General features: G+C 47.9%; 1 protein-coding gene across 2 annotated transcripts in view; it reads right to left on the reverse strand.

Moving 5' to 3' along the window:
* Positions 1-21,350, reverse strand: part of Lgr6 (leucine rich repeat containing G protein-coupled receptor 6) — a 117,072-nt gene that overhangs the window by 11,683 nt on the left and 84,039 nt on the right. Inside the window, exons 7-16 of one of the 2 annotated variants that reach the window (XM_060364349.1) lie at positions 21,109-21,218; positions 18,756-18,758; positions 8,577-8,643; positions 6,386-6,457; positions 6,123-6,194; positions 4,494-4,562; positions 3,206-3,277; positions 1,954-2,019; positions 835-906; positions 334-405 (exon numbers count right to left, since the gene is read on the reverse strand). In XM_060364349.1, coding sequence (XP_060220332.1) covers positions 334-405; positions 835-906; positions 1,954-2,019; positions 3,206-3,277; positions 4,494-4,562; positions 6,123-6,194; positions 6,386-6,457; positions 8,577-8,643; positions 18,756-18,758; positions 21,109-21,218 — 675 coding nt within the window. Of the gene's footprint in view, positions 1-333; positions 406-834; positions 907-1,953; positions 2,020-3,205; positions 3,278-4,493; positions 4,563-6,122; positions 6,195-6,385; positions 6,458-8,576; positions 8,646-18,755; positions 18,759-21,108; positions 21,219-21,350 lie in introns of both variants that reach the window. The other variant, XM_021636684.2, reaches the window with a different exon arrangement.

Here is a 21,350-nt window from a genome sequence, read left to right on the forward strand (position 1 = left end):
GAGAAGTTCGGACACACATGCCGTCTTTATTGGTGCATGTGGAGGACAGACAGGCCAGGGTAGGGAGGGGAATGTGATGAGGACTGAGGCTGCCAAAGCATTGCAGAACATTAGCAGATGATGCTCCAGGGTTTGCAGGAAGCAGGCTCTCTGTTTACCAGGCTCTCGGTGTGTCAAACACACCCTTAGAATGATTGATTAGGGTTCTCAGACTTCCCTTCGATGTGTAGCGAAACATGTGTACAAGTCTCTGCTTAATGATGGCCCTTCTGTAACCACCGACAGTTCTAACTGGTCCTCAGCATCTCAGAAGAGAGCTCAAGGGGTACTTACAGCTTAACCAAGGAACGCAGGGTTGAGAAGGCCTCAGGGTGGATGGCCCGGATGACATTCCAACTCAGGTCTCTGCGAGCAGAAAGCAGGAGGTAGGAGAGGGCAGGAACATGTGGAAAAGGCATTTTTCCTATCCTGGGCCTATCTTGGGCTTGCTCTCACATACTTTCCATCTGACCTTCCCAAGCAACAGTGGCCTTAAGCCTTTTGGGGAAGGTTTCTACTGCCACCTAGTTCCCAACCTGATTGTAGCTCCTGGGACAGAGCCATCATGTCTTGGCTCCAGAGCCTCAGAACTTTCTGGGTAATCACTGGAAAAGGGGTCTGCCTAACTATCCGGATGGGGAAGTGCCTCATGGGAGTGTGTGTGTGTGTGTGTGTGTAAAGGATCTGTGGAACATACATGTCATAAGTGCTTAAACTGGACACATATGCTATGGGAATGAACTTGGAGGGAACATGGGGGTCCTCCAGATCCCCCATGGTGGTATAGGTACTCACAGAGCTTGCAAGGAGCTCAGTTGGCTGAAGGTATCTGCACGGATTTCCCAGATCCGGTTGTGCTGGAGGCCGCTAGGGCAGCAAGAGAGACTAGATGAGCCTGCAGGCCCAGACTCTGGCTCTGCTCCATGCCCCGCAAGCATTGGAAGGAAGACAGGAGAGCCCCCCACTTCTCCTGGCACAGGAAAAAAGGCCTAGCCCTCGGAAGTCACCAGAATTAAAGGGAACACAAGGGGATCCGGTTGCCTTGAGTAAGTGGGTCAGGAGACAAAGCCACAAAACCATCCCTGTGGCCCAAAAGGGAGTCAGCTTCCAGGGTTCCCACCGGGCCTGGCTCCCAGCCCAGCTGAAGTGCCCCCACTTTCCCCCACAGACATGGGTCTTGCAAACCCTAGCCTAGGCACAGGCCCTGCCCAGCCCTTGGGTAACCAAGTGACTGCATTGAGTTGAGAAGCATAGTTCAGTAGTCTTATTGTCTATGATGTCAAAGACATTGTCATCCAGACAAACAAGACAAACCAAGATATATCTTCCCTGCCATGGCCCCATAAAGCATTGCCCTGCCTAGGATCAGGGGCAGCTACAAAGAACTCAGGAGGCCAGAGTAGGTTAAGGAAACTAGAGATGGTCAGGTCAAACTAAAGAAATTTTAAAATGAGCTTTTCCTTGTGAAGCCGGAAGCTCCTGTTGAGCCATGTTTACCTTTGTGTTTATGAGCATGCACATATGTGAGAATGTTGATGGGCTGTGGAAATTGAGAGCACATGCTCCCAAACCTAGGGCGCTTCTAGTTTCCTTGAAGACTTCCTGTGTCTCACATAGAGTGCCATGGTGGCCCTGTCCCTCCACTGGCTCTAATCACAACTGCATTTTGCTGTTGCTGCTGACTCAGAAGGAGCCACCCTGAGACTCCTTTGGACACTGTCCCTAGCCAGATCATCTACTGTTAGTCTTAGGCAGTGTGTCCTGTGGGCTTTGCTGGGTTCCCAGCCCTACATCCGGGTCCCACAGACTGAAGAGAGAGAAGGGTTAGAGCATGCTTTAGGCCCTGGGCCCTTCTCTCAGACCTGCCCAGAGACTCTCCTGCATGCCTTTGCCCCTGGCCATCCCCAGACTTACATTTCCTGTAGCTTCTGACACCTGTGCAGGCTGGGCAGCTCCTCGATCTGATTATGAGACAGCTCCCTGGGGAAGAGACAGGGCCCAGCGCAGGGTGAAGCAGCGGCTATGTGGAGGGCAGGGGCAGGGAAAAGCATCTGTGGCCCAGGCCATGCTGTCAAGCAGTTGAAGGTCAAAAAGGATGCTGCAGGAGCACAGAATGGCCCTACTCACAGTAGAGTACCATTGGATTTCTCTTCCCTCCTCCCTCATAAGCCCCACTTCTTACTGAGCCTAGACTGAACCAACTTGGCATTTTGATTTTCAGCTGGGCTGCCTAATTAACAGACAATCCTGCAGGACCCTGGATGCACCCTAGGGAAAATAGCACCAAGTGAGGGGCATGGAGGTGAGGAGACAGGGGAAAGGGTACTGAAGCAGTCAGTAGGAAATACTGGCGTTGCTGAGCAAGAAGGTCAATGTTCCCCATAGAAATAGGGACCCATGGAAATAGGGCCCCCATGGAAATAGGGACCCTATGGAAATAGGGACCCCCATGGAAACAGGGCCCCCATGGAAATAGGGACCCCCATGGAAATGGTGCTTATAACTACCATCTGTGGAGCTGTCGGGGAACAGAAGTGCTGCAAGCCCTCAGCGAACATCTGGCCCAAATAGGCACAGAACCTGAGGCCTAGGGCCTCAGCATAGCATGCTCCCAAAGACACACTGTCAGGTAATAAACAGACACTGGGTGCGGAGCCCCTCTCCCCAGATGTCAACATGCCCATCGTAAGCCGCTTGTAAGAGCCCTAGAAAGCAGTCTCAGGCTGAAGCTAGAATATAGGCGAGAAGAGCAACTGGAGCAACTTAAGTGGCTTCAGAACCTCAGAAGCAATGAACTCTTCCGCTTAAGTGTTGCCGAGTCCCTACTATGTGGTGCATTAAACACAGACTGTTTGCAAGTCTCACAAATTGACTCTCATTTTAAACAGGAGACTTAAAATCAGAGCCATTAAAGAATGAATCCAAATGATCACAGCTTGTGATAAGCAGAGTTGGTCTCAAACCACTTAGATCCGACTCCTGAGACCAAAGTCTTTTATCTTGAACAGGAGAGGACAGTCCCTCCCAAACAGATTCTCAGTTAGAGTCTATGCTGACCACTCTCCAGAAAGAGATGTGACCAACTACAACAGAAGCAGCAGGGCTATCACTGGGACGGGGACAGGGGTACAATGCCAGGGCTGTAGAATGCTCATGAGCCACTCACAGGATTCGGAGCCTGGGCAGCTGTTGGCACATTCCCGGTGGGAGCAGCCGGATGCCTGCTCGGGTCAGGGTCCTGCAGGGAGAACAGAGAGCTGGCACCAGGCCCAGAGCCCTGCCATTCCCAGCCACCCATCTCTACCAATGGACCTGATACTGTCGTGGGAGGACAGAGCTGACAAAAGAGAAACGGGAGTGAGGGAACGCACGGGAACAGGAAGTAGCAGTCTACCTCACCTGAGCACTAAGTTCTCCTGTTCTAGGGGAGCTGAGATAAGAGAGAAAGGGGATCAATCTATGGGCTCTGCTTGTCCAATGCTCCCTACAGATCCAAAGCTACCCATATATTTTCACCCCACCTCTCACAATGGTCCCAGAAACACTTAGGGCCTTAGGGTCTAAATCTTCCCTGCCCTTGGAGCCTTAGAGGGGAGGGGCAGCCATGGCAATGAGTAGCTAGGAAACAGCTTCAGTGGGACCATGGGAACACAGTATACACATGGGAATACACTTTGCTCCCTGTGCCTGGGGGGAAGAGAAAGATGGAAAGAAGAGAAAGGCCCAAGGTTAGGGTGCAGAGGGTTGTGAGGGCAGATTGAAGCCTGGGCTTGGATTAGGCACAGGGTAGCCCTAGAAAGACTCCAGGGCCAAGGTCATCCTTGGGAAACTGTTATTACTTTCATGGAAAAATTTCCACACGACACTGGGCTATGAAGGAGACAATGGAGGCACAGAAGAGAGTGCCAGTCCCAGCAAAGCCATGAATGAGTTGTGCGGTGTGGGCAGGGAGTTGGCTTCCTAACATTTAAGTGCCTGCTTGGGTTTTTTATTTCATTTAATATGTTTGGGGGACCTACTATGTACTTATCTCAGGGTGCAGAGTATTTTCAGGGCCTGTTATATGCTTATCCCCATGACACAGAGTATAGCATGGAGAAACTAAGAAAAAGGCTCTGTTGGAGTCAAGCCTCTCAAAATCAAAGGAAATGGGTTTCACAAGCCTGCTCCCGTCCTATGTCTTCAGGACACCATGGCTCAGGATCACGAGCTCTGAAACCAGAGCTCACAAATCTAAGCACAAAAGAGGAATGTCAGCCTCCTCCCCACTTCCTGATGCCCCTGCCTTGCCTGGAGGCAGCACCACATCTGGAGATGGCCAAGGCCCTGGGGCTGAGCCAGTAGCAGAGGCAGACTACAGGATGGGGTGGCAGGAGGGGTACATGGCCTGGAGAGCCTTCCAATATGAAGGGAGGTGGAGGAGTCCCCGGGGGAGGGAGAGGGAAGCCACTCACAGGATCTCCAGGCTAGTGGTGCCTTTGAGGTCTGGGAACTCCTGGATGTCAGTGGCACCATTCAAGGATCTGCAAACAGAGAAAACAGGCTCTGGAGGGTGGGTCAGGCATGTCAACATCTGTGCTCTCCACCACAGCCTTCTGTTCCAGGGCTCTACCTTTTGTCATTTCCCTCAAGCCTCCTCCAAATTAGCCACTCTGTCCCCCGCTGGAAGTTGAACCATGTTTAGCAGGATCCAATAATTTGTTTGTTAGTTTGGTTTTTGAGACAGGATCTCTCTTTTATGTAGTTCTGACTGGCTGTCCTAGAACTCACTACACAGACCAAGCTGGATTCTAACTACCAGAGATCCACCTGCCCCTGCCTCTGCCTCCTGAGTGCTGGGATCAAAGACATGATGGCATCACTACACCCAGCTCCCAATCATTTTCTTAAACTAAGAAAGTGCTAAGATTGAGCCCAGCAACTCCAGCATTGAGGCCTTTGGCTTATAAAAGGACAAAACCAAACCCAAACAAGGGATGTGTGAAATGTTCTATGCTGTCACTGATTTGTTTTGAGATGCAGGGTCCTTTAACCCAGACTGGCTTCAAACTCATTATATAGCGGAAACTATCCTTAAACCCCTGATCCTACTGCCTTCACCTCTGGGACACTAAGATTATAAATATGTACCACCACTCCCGGCGGAACTGTGTATTCTGAAAGGCAAGTGTTGGGAGCAGTGTCACGTGCCTTTAATCTTAGCCCTTGGAAAGTAGAAGCTGGAGGATCAGGAATTGAAGGCTAGCCTTAGCCACATGAAAGCTAGCCTTGGCCACATGAAACCCTGTCACAAACAAACAAATAAACAAACAGTGTGTGAGAGACCCTGAGGGAAAAGAGTGCCATCCCAAAATGAGCCCATTAAGAGAAATGAAGGGCCTGGGTTCATGCACCTCAGGTTTCCTCTGTAAAATGGATCAAAGTACCTACCTCGCAGGTTGGAATGAAGAGGAAGTGTGATCGGGAACATGAAAATGAAACATGAGCCTGGAGGAGGTGAGCTGTGCACAGTGAAGTCACAGTACGATGCAAACAGTCCCTGGGAGCTTTTTTATTTATTATTATTATTATTATTATTATTTTATCCTTGGGCTTGGAATTAGAACAGTCAGGGAAGAAAACAAAGGCCTACCTTCAGGCAAAGTCTGAGAAAGATGGCATAGTGAGGGCCCCAAGAAGCTGTGCACAAGGCACTGGAGAAGCAGCCTGAAGGACACACAGAATTCAGAACTTTAGCCCTGTCCACTATTCTTCCTGTAGATGTATATGCAGCAAATATCGCAAGCCAAATAAAACCGAAGTCCAAAGAGGTGCCCCTAGGTATGAAGAAGGGCTCTCTTCATTCACACAAGATACAGGAAGAAGCAACCATGTCACGAAGGTAAAGGGAGACCATTAAGCTCTGGCAGAGCTGGGTATGGGTCTGAGAAAGCATAGGTCTAGAGAGCTGAAGGCCTCTCCTTCAGCAGAGTAGTCCACAGGCAGAGGGGTCCACAGGCAGAGGGCAGGAGAGAGCAAGCAGGAGGGGACAGGGGAGAAGTCTGGACTGCAGCACCCAGCAGCAGCCTCTGGTGCCCACTTACAGCGTATGCAGTTTAGACAGGTACTGGAACGCTGACCTTCCCACAAATTGGATTGGGTTGTCATAAAAATGTCTGGAAGAAAAAGACCCGAGCCCTAGTTCAGATGCTCACTCTTTTTTCAGGTCCCTACGCTTCTGGCGGACACTCAACAGCTCTCCCACATTCCTGCCTTCTTGGCTCTTTCTAGTGGCCATCCCTTCTGTTCACCCCCACAACCTCCATCCTCCAAAAACACACAGACCACGAGCAGGAGCAGTACTCACATTGTCTGCAGGAGAGGGTTGCCCATGAAGGCCTTCTCTGGGATAGCCTTGATATTGTTGTTGTGGAAACCCCTGGAAGACAGCACCCAGGAGTGGTGAGGATTTGAAGAGAGGTGAGGAGACAAAGGGCATGTAGCTCTTAGAGCTTTCTGACAGCTGACTAGACGGGTCCTGAGATCAAAAGAACCTCAGCCTTCAATCCTGCCTGTGCATTTTTGTCTCTGTTCAACAACATATTCAGCCTTTCCTGGTGTATGGGTATGTGGGTGGGTACACACGTACTTATTAAGAGAAAAGCAGGACAGTTTCCAGGGGTTGGGCTTCAGAAAGCCTGTAAGAATAACTCCAGAGTGAATAGCTGAGTCTGGGTCTTAAGGAAGGAATCCACTCTTCGGTCATTTGTGTGAGGAGCCATAGTTGGCCCCCAAAATGGAAGCCACGGGTGTATGGAAGGAAAAGGTGGGTACAGAAAGAAAAGCACTCCCAGGGGATCCTGAGTAAGGGAGGCTGTTCCTGAAGTGAAAAAACACAGAAGCAACAGAGGGGATAAAGGGCAGAGTCAGGTGTTCCATGACCATAGGTTGCATCTGTGGGTGGTGAGCAATGAAGTACCCCACTGAGTGTCTGGGGTCCGGAAGCCACGGACAATGTGTTTGTGCTGCTGTGAAGTTTGTGCTGGGCTGAAAAATCACACAGCCCAGTCTCAGCAGGGCTCTCAACATCCCCCTCCAACTGCAAGCCTCTGCCTTCATGTGCCCTAGTATCTGCGCACTTCTCTCCATGTCCTGTCATCCCATGATTCCTTTCACTTCCGCTCAAGGTTCACCCTCAGATATCTCTGGCCAATGCTACCCTCCAAAACTTGTTTGGCACTTTCTTCATTCCTTCTAGTCATCACGTTTGTCTGAGTAGCTCTTTTGGGTCTTGAGCTACATCAAGTTCTCAGAGGTTGAGAGACTTCAATGATAGAAGCCCTGTCCTCAAGCAGCTTTCTCTCAGTAGATGATGGGTGGTGGGTGGATGGGTGGATGGGTGGATGGGTGGATGGGTGGATGGGTGGATGGGTGGATGGGTGGATGGGTGGATGGGTGGATACCTAAATGTGTATCCTTTTCCTCCAGAAAAATTCATGAACCTCCATGTCTTCTTAATTGGATTCTAGTCTAGCTGTATATTAAATCTCTGTATACCCCTATCAAGGCTGGTGTTCCTTTTCTGGTCATCCTCTATGTTAGCCACTTCCTGTCAGGTCTGTGTTCATACTGTTCCACTGACTAAAACATCTGTCCTCTTCTACCATCATTTTTACCCAAATCCCATTCATCCTTTGGGACCAGGCTCAGGAGACCTTAGTCCATGGTAAGCTGTCACTCTGAATTCCTGTGGCTATTTTAGCCAATATACGATACCACATTGTAAGGCTGGATTTATGTCACTTTGTCTTGTTCCTGTTTCACACATGTTCCTTTGTGTCGTGGATGAGGTAAAGGATCCTTTTTTAGAGAATGTCATGTCTGCCTTACCCGTGGTTTGTATTAACACTAAGCACAGCACCCAGGCTAGTGAATATTCAAATAGGATAATAAATGACTGGGAAAGTGATATGCTCAGCAGGTAGAGATGCTAGCTATGCAAGCCAGGCAACCTGAGGTCAATACAATACCTGAAACCTACATAAATATAGGAGAAACAAGCTCCATAAAGTTGTCCTCCGACCTCTACATATGTGCTGGGGCATGTGCATTCCCGCACCAACACAGACATAATGAACATACATGCATGCACATGCACACACCGATCACATAATAAATGGCCATGGGGCTCCATAGACGATTTCTCAAACCATTTAGGGATGCTACTAAAGAGTGAGCCTATAAAACAGCCTCCAGTTCTTCTCATTCTTCTTTAGACAGACAGCACAATGCCAAGCCTAGGCTGCAAGAGGTGGTTTCTTCCATGTATGTTCCCAGGCTTGAAGGGCCCAGAACCATTTACAATGATGATACACCCCCCAGAAGTATTCAAAGCCAAGCTACCAAGTGCTCTGACTACTGATGCTCTGGGGGTATGGAGTGTTTCCAACCACAGTTTTTACAAGGATCAGTCACAAGGACTATGGGAGGTGATTTGTTGAATGAGCTGGCCTCTGCCCCTGGGAGAAGAACCCGAAGACACCAGCAGAAGATCTTACAGTTCCTGAAGCCTGCCCAGGGTCCGGATGGCCGCGGGGAACTCCTGCAGCTCATTATAGTTCAGGTCTCTGGAATGAAAAGCAGAGCAGTCATTAGCTCAGAGCTTAACGGGGCATGTCAGGGTCCCCGAGACATGGAAACTTGGCTGTAGGGTTGGCCCAGGAGATGGGTTTTCCAATCTGTTGGATCCAGCTGCCAAGATCTGGAAACACATTTTCTGAATGTTTGGACTCCATTCCTACTCCACAAATCCTCGGGCTTGGAGCTTTCCTGGCAGCAGAACTGTTTTGAATGGGATTTATTTTAGGGGTGTACATATCTGGATCTACCTCAGAATAATCTCTACAAAGCTCAGTAAAGTCTATTTTGGGTCTTTGGATTCATGGGATGGGAGAAGAGAGATAGGGAAGTGATCTTTAATGTGTTACTAGCTCTAGTAATTCCAGAAAGTTCTTCAGATTACAGCTACATTAGCTACAGCCTGTGCGGTTTTGTTGTTGAGACAAAATCTCCCTGCGTATCTCAGGTGTCCTTGAGTTTTTGATCCTCAGCCCTAGACTCCCAAGTGTTGGGGTTAGGGTTGTGTGTCAATACACTGGGTTGATTTTTTTCCTTTGGATAGGATGGTGGCATGGGACTTAATCTTTACTTTCTCTGTGTTTTCCATTTTTCTTATTGAATGCATAATCAGAAAAGAGTGAAAGACAATTTTTAGAGGAGCAGTAAGCCAAATTGGCCAGAAGGAGAGAAAGCAAGCTTTCTAATAAACTAAATGTAAACAACTTTTTAACAGTTTATTGGTTTTTTTTTTTCAAATTGAAATTTATATACTCAGCTCTCTTATGTCCATTCTCCTACAGAAAAGTCCATACCTGTGTGTGAGATATTTGTATAACGATATTCATAATAGCATTCTCTTAGGCAAAGAAGTCAATACTGACTGATCGGTAAGCGGTCGCGGCTTCATCTTTTCCACTCCTTCAAGGGACTTTCTGGTTTGTGCCTTTAGGCCACAATGACAAGGTAAAGGGAGGAGAGCTGGGGCAGGCTGACGGCTAATTTTATTTTCATCAGAAAATATTCCCAACTGCTCTTGACAAGTAGACAAAGGCAGGTGTCACCTGCAGAAAGAGGGGGTGCTTGAGAGGAGCAGTGAAAAGGGGTGACTATCTCCTTGCCAGCTTGTGTGGCCACCCGCTTTACAATGCTCTTCATTGCTTCCTGGGGAGAGGCTTACAGGACTTTCACAAAGATTTTCCTCCTTGTGGGAGAGGATTCCCTCTCTGTCGGGGCTGCAACCGACTTCAGCAGAGACAGCAACTTTCAAAACATTAACTTCGGTTTTCGTACTCAGTAGCCAACAAATTAGCCTACACGTAATGTGCTGACGTGGTGGTGGGGGGTTCATAATGTCTCTAAAATCCTGTTTGTGGGGTACATAGTTCCCAGCTTTGGAAGTATATGGTGGTGTCAGTTCCAGGGATGTCTCTTGACCCTTGCAGGCAGGCCCCTAACTCCATCTTTTCAGCCTTTTAGTCCAAGGCCACAGAGGGGGACTATGTGGAGGTCTTTTAATTGCAAAGTCGCTTGGCAGAGTTTTGTGGATAAATACCATGTCAACATAGAGATAATGACAGGCTCTTCTGCACAGGAGGGTCATTACACTTAATAGGCCACAGGTAGAGCCAGGAGCCCAGTCTAGGAGGCCAGAGGAGCAGTGACAAGCGTCTGGCAGTCAGTGAGCTAGATAATTGTCCCCCTCTATACACATACTAATTACCCATTACCTTCAGACTGCCCTGTCGATCTTGGGTGATTATACCAGAAAACGCTTTCTGTTCTGCTCCATCCTTTAGTAAGCCTGACACTTTGCTCAGAGAAGCCTTTTCTGAGCAACGTAATTCAAACAACACAGTCACTCATTCTGGCTTTGTACTACATTACAACTCACCTCTAACACTTCCCAGTTTCTCTTATCACAATGTGGCATCACATAATTGGTTCATCGTCACATCTCAGTGTTCCAAAACCAAGTGTCCCCTTTTAACATGGTTCAGTTCCTTTAGGAATTTTTGATTCTTGCCCATAGAGAATTACATTTTTATAAGGAACAAAGACACATCACTCCGAAGACTTGCCTGGCAAGTCAATGGCAGTGACCAAAACAAGAGAGAAATAATACAGCGTGACCTAGTCCTAAGTCATAAGAGCCTGGTAGCCTTTGCCTTCACAACCCAGGAATCCTCACAGTACCGTGTAAGGAAACTAAACTGTCACGAGCGGCAAACTACGTGGATGCATTGACAGCCAGTGGTGAGGCTTCCGATTAGTGAGCGAGGCTGGGGGAGACCCTTTTGCACTCTCTGAGTCTCCAGTGACGACAGCCTCCTGAATGAGCCCAGGGACCCAAGCCAAACCATGAACTCATGAGGAATAATAAGGTGTTATTTTAGGTCACTACATTTTGGAGTGATTTTTATGACAGAAGAGACTTCCTGCTTACTTTGCCTTCGTGGAACTTATTGGCACATGACATTTATTTTCTTCCTACCCAACCAGAACAAAAGCGCCTTAAATGCAAGAATTCTGTCTGTTTCAAATTTTAAACACCAGAACAATATCTGACACAGAGCAGGACCTCAACAAGTATGCGTTGAATGAGTAATTGAAAAGCTCTAAACAAGCATATTATTTTTTAAAAAAAACCAATGAATTCATCAGAATTCAGGGTATTTAGAGGCATATGCTTGACATTTTTTAGGTGGATGTCAAAATGACACCAGCTGGTCTGGAGTGACAATGTTAGGGTTACCCTGAGCCACGTGGGGTGTGTCCTGGGTGGTTTTGCTCTCATGGAGCACTTATATAGTTCCTTGGACCCACCTCCAGGCTGCCAAGTTGAGTGGTTCCAGTTCTCCTTGGCAGTTTTTGGTCAGGAACTTTGCCAGGAGTAGATAGACAGTGGGAAAAGACATGTGGGAAAAGGCATGTGAACTAGAAGGCTATTTTTATAGAGAAATGTGGGAGAAGAAAAATTGTACAAATGTCCAAAAGAATTCTGCAGACTCCATACCAGTGAGGTGGCCACATTTGGATGTCTACATAGGTTTAGTGAAGTTGCCAAACTCTAGCTTTGTTTGGTGCCATGTGGATGGAGTCTGGGTGTTCAGGAACTGTGTCCTTGCAACCCTGTCTGCACCCGATGAACTCAACTCAATGCAACAGACACATGTTGCTAAATGTCCCAAAATACAAGAAGAACTCTGCTGGGAAGAATGGAAGATAGCAAGATGGAGAAAAGCACAGGACAAGAGGAGTTCCCTCAGCCTGCTGCTGCAGGTCCTGGAGAGCACACAAAGCACCAGGACTGCCGTACACCTGGAGGGACCACACCTTGAGAGACCACATCTGGAGGACTTTATGGGAATCGGACATCTGAACTAGGTTTTAATTCAGAGGAGATAAATATTTTGGAGAGAATTAAGTGGGTTAGCTCAACTGAAGCAAATAGATGTATTTAGATGGGAGGGAAGCTCTTCCTCGTGAACTGTCACATACTGTGCCTGCCTGCAGGCCATGGATGGATGGACCGACACTGGCCAAACACTCACTGTGGTGCTTCAGATGAATGAACTCCACCCTCCAACAAGCTGGAGAGGGGAATCTCTTCCTAAACACATTTTTCAACTGGGGGAACCAAGAAAACACAACCATCACTCAACCATCAGTATCTAACAAGTGACTGGCAGAAATCACTGCCTGTTTGCCCACATCTCTCCTCCCTTTGCTCAATAACCACACTTTCCAGCACCAGAGCCACTAGCCACATGTAGCTACTTAATTATCAAGAAACAGCATTTTCAGACAGCTTCTGATGCTTCCACCATCCCCAACACATCCTGATCTGACTCCAGAGTCCCTCAGTTCATCAGAAACAGGGAAAAATAAAATAAAAAGGTCCCCACACCTCTAAGAGCCAGTTCAGAATCTCACAGTTGTGTCAGACCAGGATCAATGATAAGAGCTCAAGGGGTGGACATGTTCCCTCAGACTCAGGGCCTGCCCATTCGAAGCGAAAGTTATGCAGACACAGGGTGTGATGGAGCATGGCCGTAATCCTAGCACTTGGGAGGTTGAGGCAGGAGGACTGAAACAAGTTTGGGGACAGTCTGAGCTATACATACAGGCCAGCCTGGATATATAGGAGCCTTTGTCTCAAAAGAAAACACACACACACACACACACACACACACACACACACACACACACACAAATACATGAAGAATATTTTTATAAAGGGGGGGGAGCTAATGAGATGGCTCAGTAAGTAAAGAAACTTGCTACCAAACCTAAAAAACTGAGTCTGAGCTCCAGGACCCACACAGTGAAAGGAGAAGACTCCCACAGGTTATCCTCCAACCTACATACACATACACACATACACACACATACACACATGCACACAGCAATAAATAAAAATTTAAATCTTAAAAAAAAAACACAGCATTTTAATCTCAGTCTCAGAACCCACATTTCAAGTGGTGTAGTAAAAACTCAGATATAGATCATTCCTACCACTGCTGTAAATGCTATTAGATGGCCAAACAGAAGGAACAGCTAAAAATATAGACAGAGTTTATTTCCCAGCCTTTCTTGCAATGGTGGCTACATGAGCATACTCTCCCCCAAGAAGGTAGGTAGAAATTTTATCTGCTGTTTCTGTCCATGACTTGTATGAAATAGCTGGCTTCTCCCCCTCCACCATCTGTCTACCTTTACACCAGCTAAATGCTCCAGGGATGGCAAGAACTCAGGTTCCTGAGTCGCCATATGGAGGAAATGTCACATGCCAAAAAGAAATATCCTCCTGGGACTGCTACATAATCTAGAAAAACAAACAAACAAACAAACACCAACCTTTCTACTGTGGGTGAGTCATTACACACATCTTGGTCTATTTGTTATAGTAACTTAGCCTATCTTAACGAATTCAGTATCACAGTCAGGATTTGAACCCTGGTGGTTAGAGACTGGAGTCTGCAGTCCTAACTACCACACATCTGCCAGAAGGAACTTTTTTAAAATGCAAAGTTGACTCTGTTACTCTCCTACATTGAAAAGCCTTAAAAATGCTTTCAGAAAAAAAGACAAAACAAGGTCCAAATTCCTTAATGGCCAGAGTGCCCTTGATCAATCTTTTGCTTCATCTGCATTTCAACCTTGCATGTATTTTCATATTTCTTTGGTCTTGCCTGGGCCACTTCTGCCTGGAATGCCCTTGCTCTACACCCTCAGCTGTTGTATTAGTCATCCTTTGAAATTGGGTTCAAATATACCTTCTTCCATGGATTCAACCTCATCCCTTTAGTTAGCATGAATCACTAACTCTCTCAGCAGTTTTCTGTGCTTTCTTCCTCGGCGTGCAGGACATTCATTGGTGGTGATGGTGCCTTGGTAATAATAGTGATTACTGTGTAAGGGTTTTGTTTCTTGGAGGTTTGCATAAATTAATCTGTCTGATTCCCATCATTTCCTTTAAGGTAGGCACTATTATTGCCACAGACAGGAGACTGAGCACAGAGACGACAGTCATTTGGCAACAGCTCTGCAGCTTGTAGTGGAATAGTTGGGATTGAAGCCCAGGCAAGTGAAGAGCACAGTGAGGAGATATATATGTACCCCTGCCCTACCCCACCCCACCTCCATCAAGCAGGAAGCTTGGTGAGGTCAGGGAGCTCCTGGGTGCTATTTTGGCTCCCCTGCAGTCCAGGTACAGGGTTACATATGTGAATGTCCATTGTCAAAGATTATCATTTGATCCCATTGCACAAGACCACACAATGGAGACCCCTTTAGCCTTTGGGACTGACTGTTTCAGGGCAGCATCCCAGCCCTTTGGGAATCTACTCTACTCTTAGAAACCACAGCTTAGTCTGATCCTTATGATGCCCTATGCTTCTGATAGATAATTCATCCATGGGTTTCTGGCTTTTTAGTCCATTATCTTTAATAGTCTCTAGAATCAGCTTGAAGCCCAAGAAGAATTCACTGTTCTGTTTGCCTCTTGCAGGAGCTAGAAGCAGATGGGGACAAGCTAAGGTTAAAGAAAAAGCATCCCCATCTCCAAGTGGAGCTCAGTCTGGAGGCTGCAGCTGTCCCGTGCCTAATGCTCCCCTTCATCTGCTTCGTCATTTTCAGCCAAATCCAAGCCAACTGATGGCAAGCCCATGTGGTTGGTCAGAGCATCTCAGAAGCTGGTTCAGGACTCCCAACTCTAGTCTCTCCTTTCCAGCTGGGTACACAGAGTGCCCAGCTCCCGAGGTCTCTGGGGAGCCCTCGCTGTGGGTCAGTGGACACAGCTTGTAGGATTGCATACATCTTATTTTTATTGATGAGGAAACTGGGGCTTGGAGAGAAAAGCTAAGTTGCTGTGATTCTCAGAGGCAGACCTCGAACTCAGGCCATTTGGCCAGAGGCTTAAAACCCTTTGTCAACCATCCAGAATTGGATCCTGGAAAGACAATGACCAGCAGAGCTCAGAGAGAAGGAGAAAGATGAAATGTGGAAGGGAAAGGTTCTGTAGGATTTCCTTCAGGTGTCATAAACATGCTGCAGACAAATGGTTATTATGTGGAGGCCATGTGTTTGTCTGTAGGTTATGTATGGCTTTCATCAACCAACACCATCACCTTGATCAAGTCGCTTCATCTCCTCTGCGTGCTTCTTTACCTGAAGTTGAGAATGCCCACTGCAGAGCACAGCTTTATCCACCTGGTCCAGAGACTGGCACAGAGTAGCTGATCAAAAACCGCCAATCTCTTTAGAGTCGTCCTCCTTTGCTAGACACTGACTGCACACGGGGCAAGCACTTTCTTCATCACACACAGCAACTGTAGGTATACAAGTTGCTCTGTCTACTTTTCACAGCAATTAAGAAAGATGAATTACATTAATTGGGTTTCCACTTACGTTTTATTATCAAGACTAATATTTATGTTTATTGCCAGATTTCAGATAAGGGCACGTGGGGAAATGTAGGCGAGCCTGACTCCACAGTGTGAGACACAACGCATAGCCATTTCAGATAGGCTGTAAACTCTGAGCCGCTCTGTCTCCCAAGGCCTGCAGTGAAGGCGAGCAGACAGTGAATGCATGTCTTAACTGCTCTTCCCACTGCAGATGGAGCACCTGTCTTTAATCTCACCACACGTGCTTGGTACAGATGCCTGCAGAGCCAGGAACCAACACTTTATGACTAATAGCATTGTCTTACCTTCTAAACATCCTACATAAAAGGCCACCCATTAATAACTGCAGCAATTAGTAAAATTGTCATCAGTTTCTATTGAAAGATACAGACACACCCTCCTTCCACCTACACGCTCTTCCTTGCCAGCGTACGTTCAGAATATACCTGAAGCAATAGCAGGCTGGTTTTAATAACAGAAGCTGATCTCCCATACCGAGAGTTCTTGTTTCCCTGACCTAATGAAACACCTGGGATCACAGAAGCCTAGGCTTGGAAAGGAGATGAAAGGTAACAGTCTAAACAGTCCCACAGCAGGAATCAGCTCCACGATTCCGGTCAGATGGGGGTCAGTTTTTGCTTTGTCCCCAGTGGTGGGGCACTCACTGAGTTTGCTGGCCATCCAGACAGCCACAGTGGGGCTATTTGACACACTGAATAAAGCTTCCTCTCCCTGAGCCAAAACAACACCTCTCCACCTCCCTTGGCTCTTACTGCTGGCTGGGAGTCCACAAATCCCATGTGTATCTAACAAAGGGGAACACCACACCCAACGCTTCTCCCTGGTTCTTTGAATCACATTTTGTAGACACCTCACCTTTCTCACCTAGGAAGGCCCTTGTTGCTTTGAAGATGTGACGCCCAGAACAGGATTCAGTCTTCTGGTTTTGATCAGATCCTTGAGACAACCCTGGATCCCAAGTAAGTACACCTGACCTCAAGAGAGTGTGGAGGCAGAGGGTCCACACTGTAGCAAGCAAGATCCACATCCGGGGCACATGGGTAGAGCATGGGGCCTGTGTGGTAGCCACTGGGCCATGAGTACTGACTAGGGCACACTCAACTGTAAAGCTCAGGGATGAGGCCTGGGCTGGAGTTATCAGCAAATGCACAGTATTAAAAGCTAGGAGGCCATCTGGGAGCCCAGACTCTGTGCAGCGCCTGCATAGAATGAGCCTCTGGGTGTGATATCATTAAAGGCCTTGGATCTTGAGAAATGGGATGTGAGCAGTACATTAGTGATACACTGAAGGGGTCTCAAGACATCTGGGCTAGAATCCTTTAGATGCCTACCTGTTTCCACAGAGCCTGCAATGGGTTCTGGCGCATGAGAGACACTCAGTATTTGTGGGATGATTGAGTACATAAAAGCAAAGGGAGTGAGGATAATTGATTCTTTCCAGCAATTCCTTCCTACAGATATGTAAAGGCCAGTCTTCAACTTCTCCATTTCCTCTCCATGGCATCTGTTAAAGATCCCTGGTAAAGCCCTCCTCTCCCTAACCTCCCCTCCTTCTCCATTCCAGACCAGCTGGCTGGGGATCCTGGGGGAGTGAAGGGTAGAGTGGAAGTTCTGTGCTGAAGTTTGTGCTCTATTGCCAGCAGGGAGGAAGAGGCGGCAGTGACAGCAGACGACCTTGGCTACCCGCCGTCCCCCACACACACACACACTCGCCAGGACGATGGGAAAGGGAATGTTGTGCTGGGAAGAACTATTAATAACTCGTCATGGTCACAGAATGCAAGACAAACTCATTGGGCAGCTCAATTTTCTGCCTGTTAAAAGTCATTAGTGGTTCTGCGGGGGAAGCCAGAAAAAAAAGTTTTATATGGAACAATAAATTCCTCTATAAGCCACAGAAGCCCACAAATTTGCAGCTAATAAACCCACAAATGTAAGATGATTAAGAATGTGAGGGCAAGGAGTTCCTTGATACCCTGCCTCAAGAGGCCTTGTGGTCTGAGGCACTGACATGGGGCCAAGGGCAGAGGAGCTTGAGTTCTGATCCTGCCTCTTCGCTAGCTACAATAAACCATCCCCTCTCTGCCTCAAGTTGTCCATTTGTAACAAGAGGACACACAGTTCCTGCCTGTCTTCCACAACAGGTAGTGGGGAAGGGGGGCAAGAAATAAGAGGTGCAGTGAACTAGCTATTGAAGAGAAGAAATTCTAATTTTCCTAAATGTAAGAAATTAATAATAGAGCAGGGATAAGCTGGGCTCACAACTGCAGTCCCAGCACCAGGGAAACTGAGGCAAGAGGCCTGCTGGGAGTCTGAGGTCAGCCTAGACTACACAGACAGACCCTGTCTTGAGACAGAAAGAACAGAAGCTGGTGAAGATGCCTGACTTCAACCCCAGAAAAGAACAAGCTGCACGGCTTGCAGGTAACGGTGACTGCCGCCGAGCTTAAGGAATGGACCTTGTGTCCCAGCAAGCACACGTGGAAGGAGAGAGCTTTCCTGCTTCTGCAAGTTGCCTTCTGACCTGAACATGCACAGTTGCATACACACACACACACACACACACACACACACACACACACACTAAATTTAATAAAATCAAGGGGAAAAAATAAGGAAGGAAGGAAGGATCAGAAACAAGTGTTTATGGTGACATATACCTGTAATCCTAACACTTGGGAGGCTGGTGTAGATGATTGTAAGTTCAAGGCCAGCCTGGGCTACATAGCAAGATCCTGTCGAAAGAAAGGCAGGAAGAGAAAGAAGCAAGAAAGAGAAAGGTCAGCAAATTCATTTAGACCTCTACCCACCCTCTGTCACGGAGTTTGCTGGTAGGGAGCCCATACTGTCTGGACTGTAATTCCCAAAAGACATGCCCAATTCAGTCCTAACTGTTGGTGCCTCTGAAGCGGACCTTGGGTACGACAGCATTGTGGAAGGAATCTAGTGAATGATCTCCCAATGTTAGCCCAGGTTATCAGCCCAGGTCCTGAATCCAATGATAAGAATTTTTACAAGAGAGGGCACAAATAAAGCTTTGTGAGGATGGAGGCAGAGACTGGAGGATGAGTCCCTAAGCCAAGGACTGCCAAGGATTGCCAAGGATTGCCAGCAGCCATGAGATGAGAGGAGAAAGGCAGAGACCATAGATGGCCTCAAGCCCTACAGAAGTAACCAGGCCTGCCCAACCCCCTGATTTTGAACTTCTGACCTCTAGAACTGTGGAAGAGTAAATTGCCGTTTTGGTAAGCCACCAAGTTTGTGGCAGTTTGTCATGGAAGCCACAGGAAACTAATACAGTAGTCGTGTCCTGAGTGCCTGAGAATTCTGGTTCATCACAGAGTGATGAATCACAGAAAGGAGCCCTGTGAAGTGATACCTCCAGGCAGCACCCTCCCTGCCACCTTCAGACACATGCCAGCCAATGCTAAGGGGTGAGCAGGAGAGGGAAAGCCAGCATCAACTAAGCGCCGAGTCTGTGGTGCTCCAAGTACTGCTGAGTCGTCTCAGTTAATTTGAACTTTGCAAATGTCCTCTGAGTTGCAAAATGTTGGTCCTGTTTTCTAGTTGTGTATGACAGCTGAAGCTTTTGAGAGGTCAGGTGACTTGAACATGCCACAAGTTGGTGGCGGTGTCAGGATTTGAATCCAAGTCTGCTGATTCAAGTCTAATCCTTGATCTTCTCTGGCATGCCCCAAGTCCTGGAAGAATCCTGGTGGAAATCCGCCTGATGTTCTGTTGCAGATGAAAGGCTGATGGGCAGCCCAGTGCTGAGGAGTGGCCAAACGCTGTCAGGGCCAGTTCCAAGTGAGCTGAGAGTGAAACCTGTTGATATGTGTGGTTTCGATGACAAGAGACAGGAGTACATTTTCTAGCCACAGCTACTGTTGAAGTAAAAATGTCCTTTGGAAACATCAGCGGGATGTCAGTAGAGGAGGCTTGATGGGAAACCCACAGTTTTAGACTTTAAGGTGGAATTCTATAAAGTCCCACCCTGTCCGTCTCACTTCGAAGCCCCATAGTGAATGCTGGTCCTGATTAAAGAGGGAGCTGAGCCAGGAGGCTTCTGTTCTCACTCAGGCTCAGGATTTCTTCCAGAAGGAGATGTCCAGCCATCCCGGGCTCCACTTGGGCTGGATTTGTTTAACAAGGTCATAACAAGTCCCAGAGATCATTGCCTGGGCTTGGTGAAGGGAGGTGCCATTTTTTTAGAGACCTGCACCCACCCTCACTCTGGGCTCTGCTAAGATGCAGGCATCAAGTTCCCAGACATGGGGAGTAAAGGTGGGCTCTTCGGGATGGAATTGGGGTTTCCAGTCCTATCCCCATTCTTGTTAAGTATATAATTGGAACTTTGACTGCTGTTGGTTTCAGTCTGGTGTAGCTACCTGTCTTGCCCAAACTTGAAATTTCAGTGATTGACCAAGGTGCCTTGGTGCCTGGTTCCATGGAGAATCTTTCTGAACCTTTAAAAAAAACTACACACACACACACACCTACGGAGTCCTGGAACTGACCTGAAGGCACTAGTGTCCTTGATGGTATAACGCTACTCTAGGAACGGATGGTTAGAGCATCTCTGCTTTGGAGTTTCCCTAAAGTGCTGGTCATCCTCACCATGGGAGATCAAAGGCCTCTGGATGCAGGACCAAACAAGTCTGGTCTGCCTGAGGCTAAGGCTTTTTGGCAAAGGTTAAAATGGTGACAACCACATCGGGAGAAACATCCCTTCTGGCAATGCCAGACTCGCCAGAGTGCGCCACGGTTTGTTCTTAAGAGCTGTGTAACTCTGGCCAGCAGCAGAGGGCATAACAGAGCTCCACCTGAGCTTCTTCCCAGAGCTTCTTTAGACCAGAGTGTGTAGTGTGTGGCCTACTTGCCCTTTTTCGTTTTGTTTTGTTAGAGACTGAGTCCCATGTAGTGCAGGCTAGCCTTGAACTCCTGAGCTCCCTGCCTTTACTGTCTGAGTGCTGGGATTGCAAGCATGTGCTGCCTGCGTTTGGCTGTGGTAGCCTCTTGTACAAGCAAAGAAAGCAAGGCTCCCAGAAGTGAGAGCATGAGCTTTTGCGGCCCAGAACTGGCAGCCTGGTCTTCACTGCTGAGAGCCTGAGGGAAGCCGGCAAACGGGTGCATTTGGCGGGCACATCTCCGCTGTGCTATGAGAAGGGCGGTCTATGTGAAAAGAGGATGGCAGAAGACGTGAGCTGGGTTGTGTGTGCTGCATGTGCCTAGTTTGGGAGCCTGTGTGGCCACGCATGTACGTGCCGCACCTGGCCCCTCCTCCCAGGTGGTAAAGCTGGGGGCTGCTCTCCCTTGAAGAGAAGGCTGCAAAGGAGCCAAACCACAGCTTGAGCCAAACCACAGCCTGGGCTATGGGGGTTTGATCTTCCCTCTGCTGCCAGAGATGAGAGAGGTCTAAGTGGCAGAGATTTACAGGGCCCGAGGGAGAAGTACCCTTCCAGCAAGAAGTACACATGAAAGCTCCCGAGTAATAACCGAGGCTGCTGAGTGCGCCAATTATGCAACAATTAAAAGACTTGACTATCATTTCTTTCCCCTTTCATTCTCTCAGCCGCTCCTCCTCCTCCACATCTGCCTTCCCCTGCAGGCTCCCCAAGAAAATGCTCTGGGGAACAGAAGAGAAAGAACACACTCCCCCCCCTTTTAATTTGAGATCAAAAGTTGGAAGAAGGGTTTGCTCTTAGAGGGTGGGGAGGAAATGGGGTGTCATAGAGATGAAGCTTCAGACTGAGGAAGAAAACAGGAGAGGAGGAGGGTCCTATA

Source organism: Meriones unguiculatus, chromosome 11 (assembly GCF_030254825.1).
Source record: "Meriones unguiculatus strain TT.TT164.6M chromosome 11, Bangor_MerUng_6.1, whole genome shotgun sequence".
In the NCBI taxonomy this organism is placed as follows: domain Eukaryota; kingdom Metazoa; phylum Chordata; class Mammalia; order Rodentia; family Muridae; genus Meriones; species Meriones unguiculatus.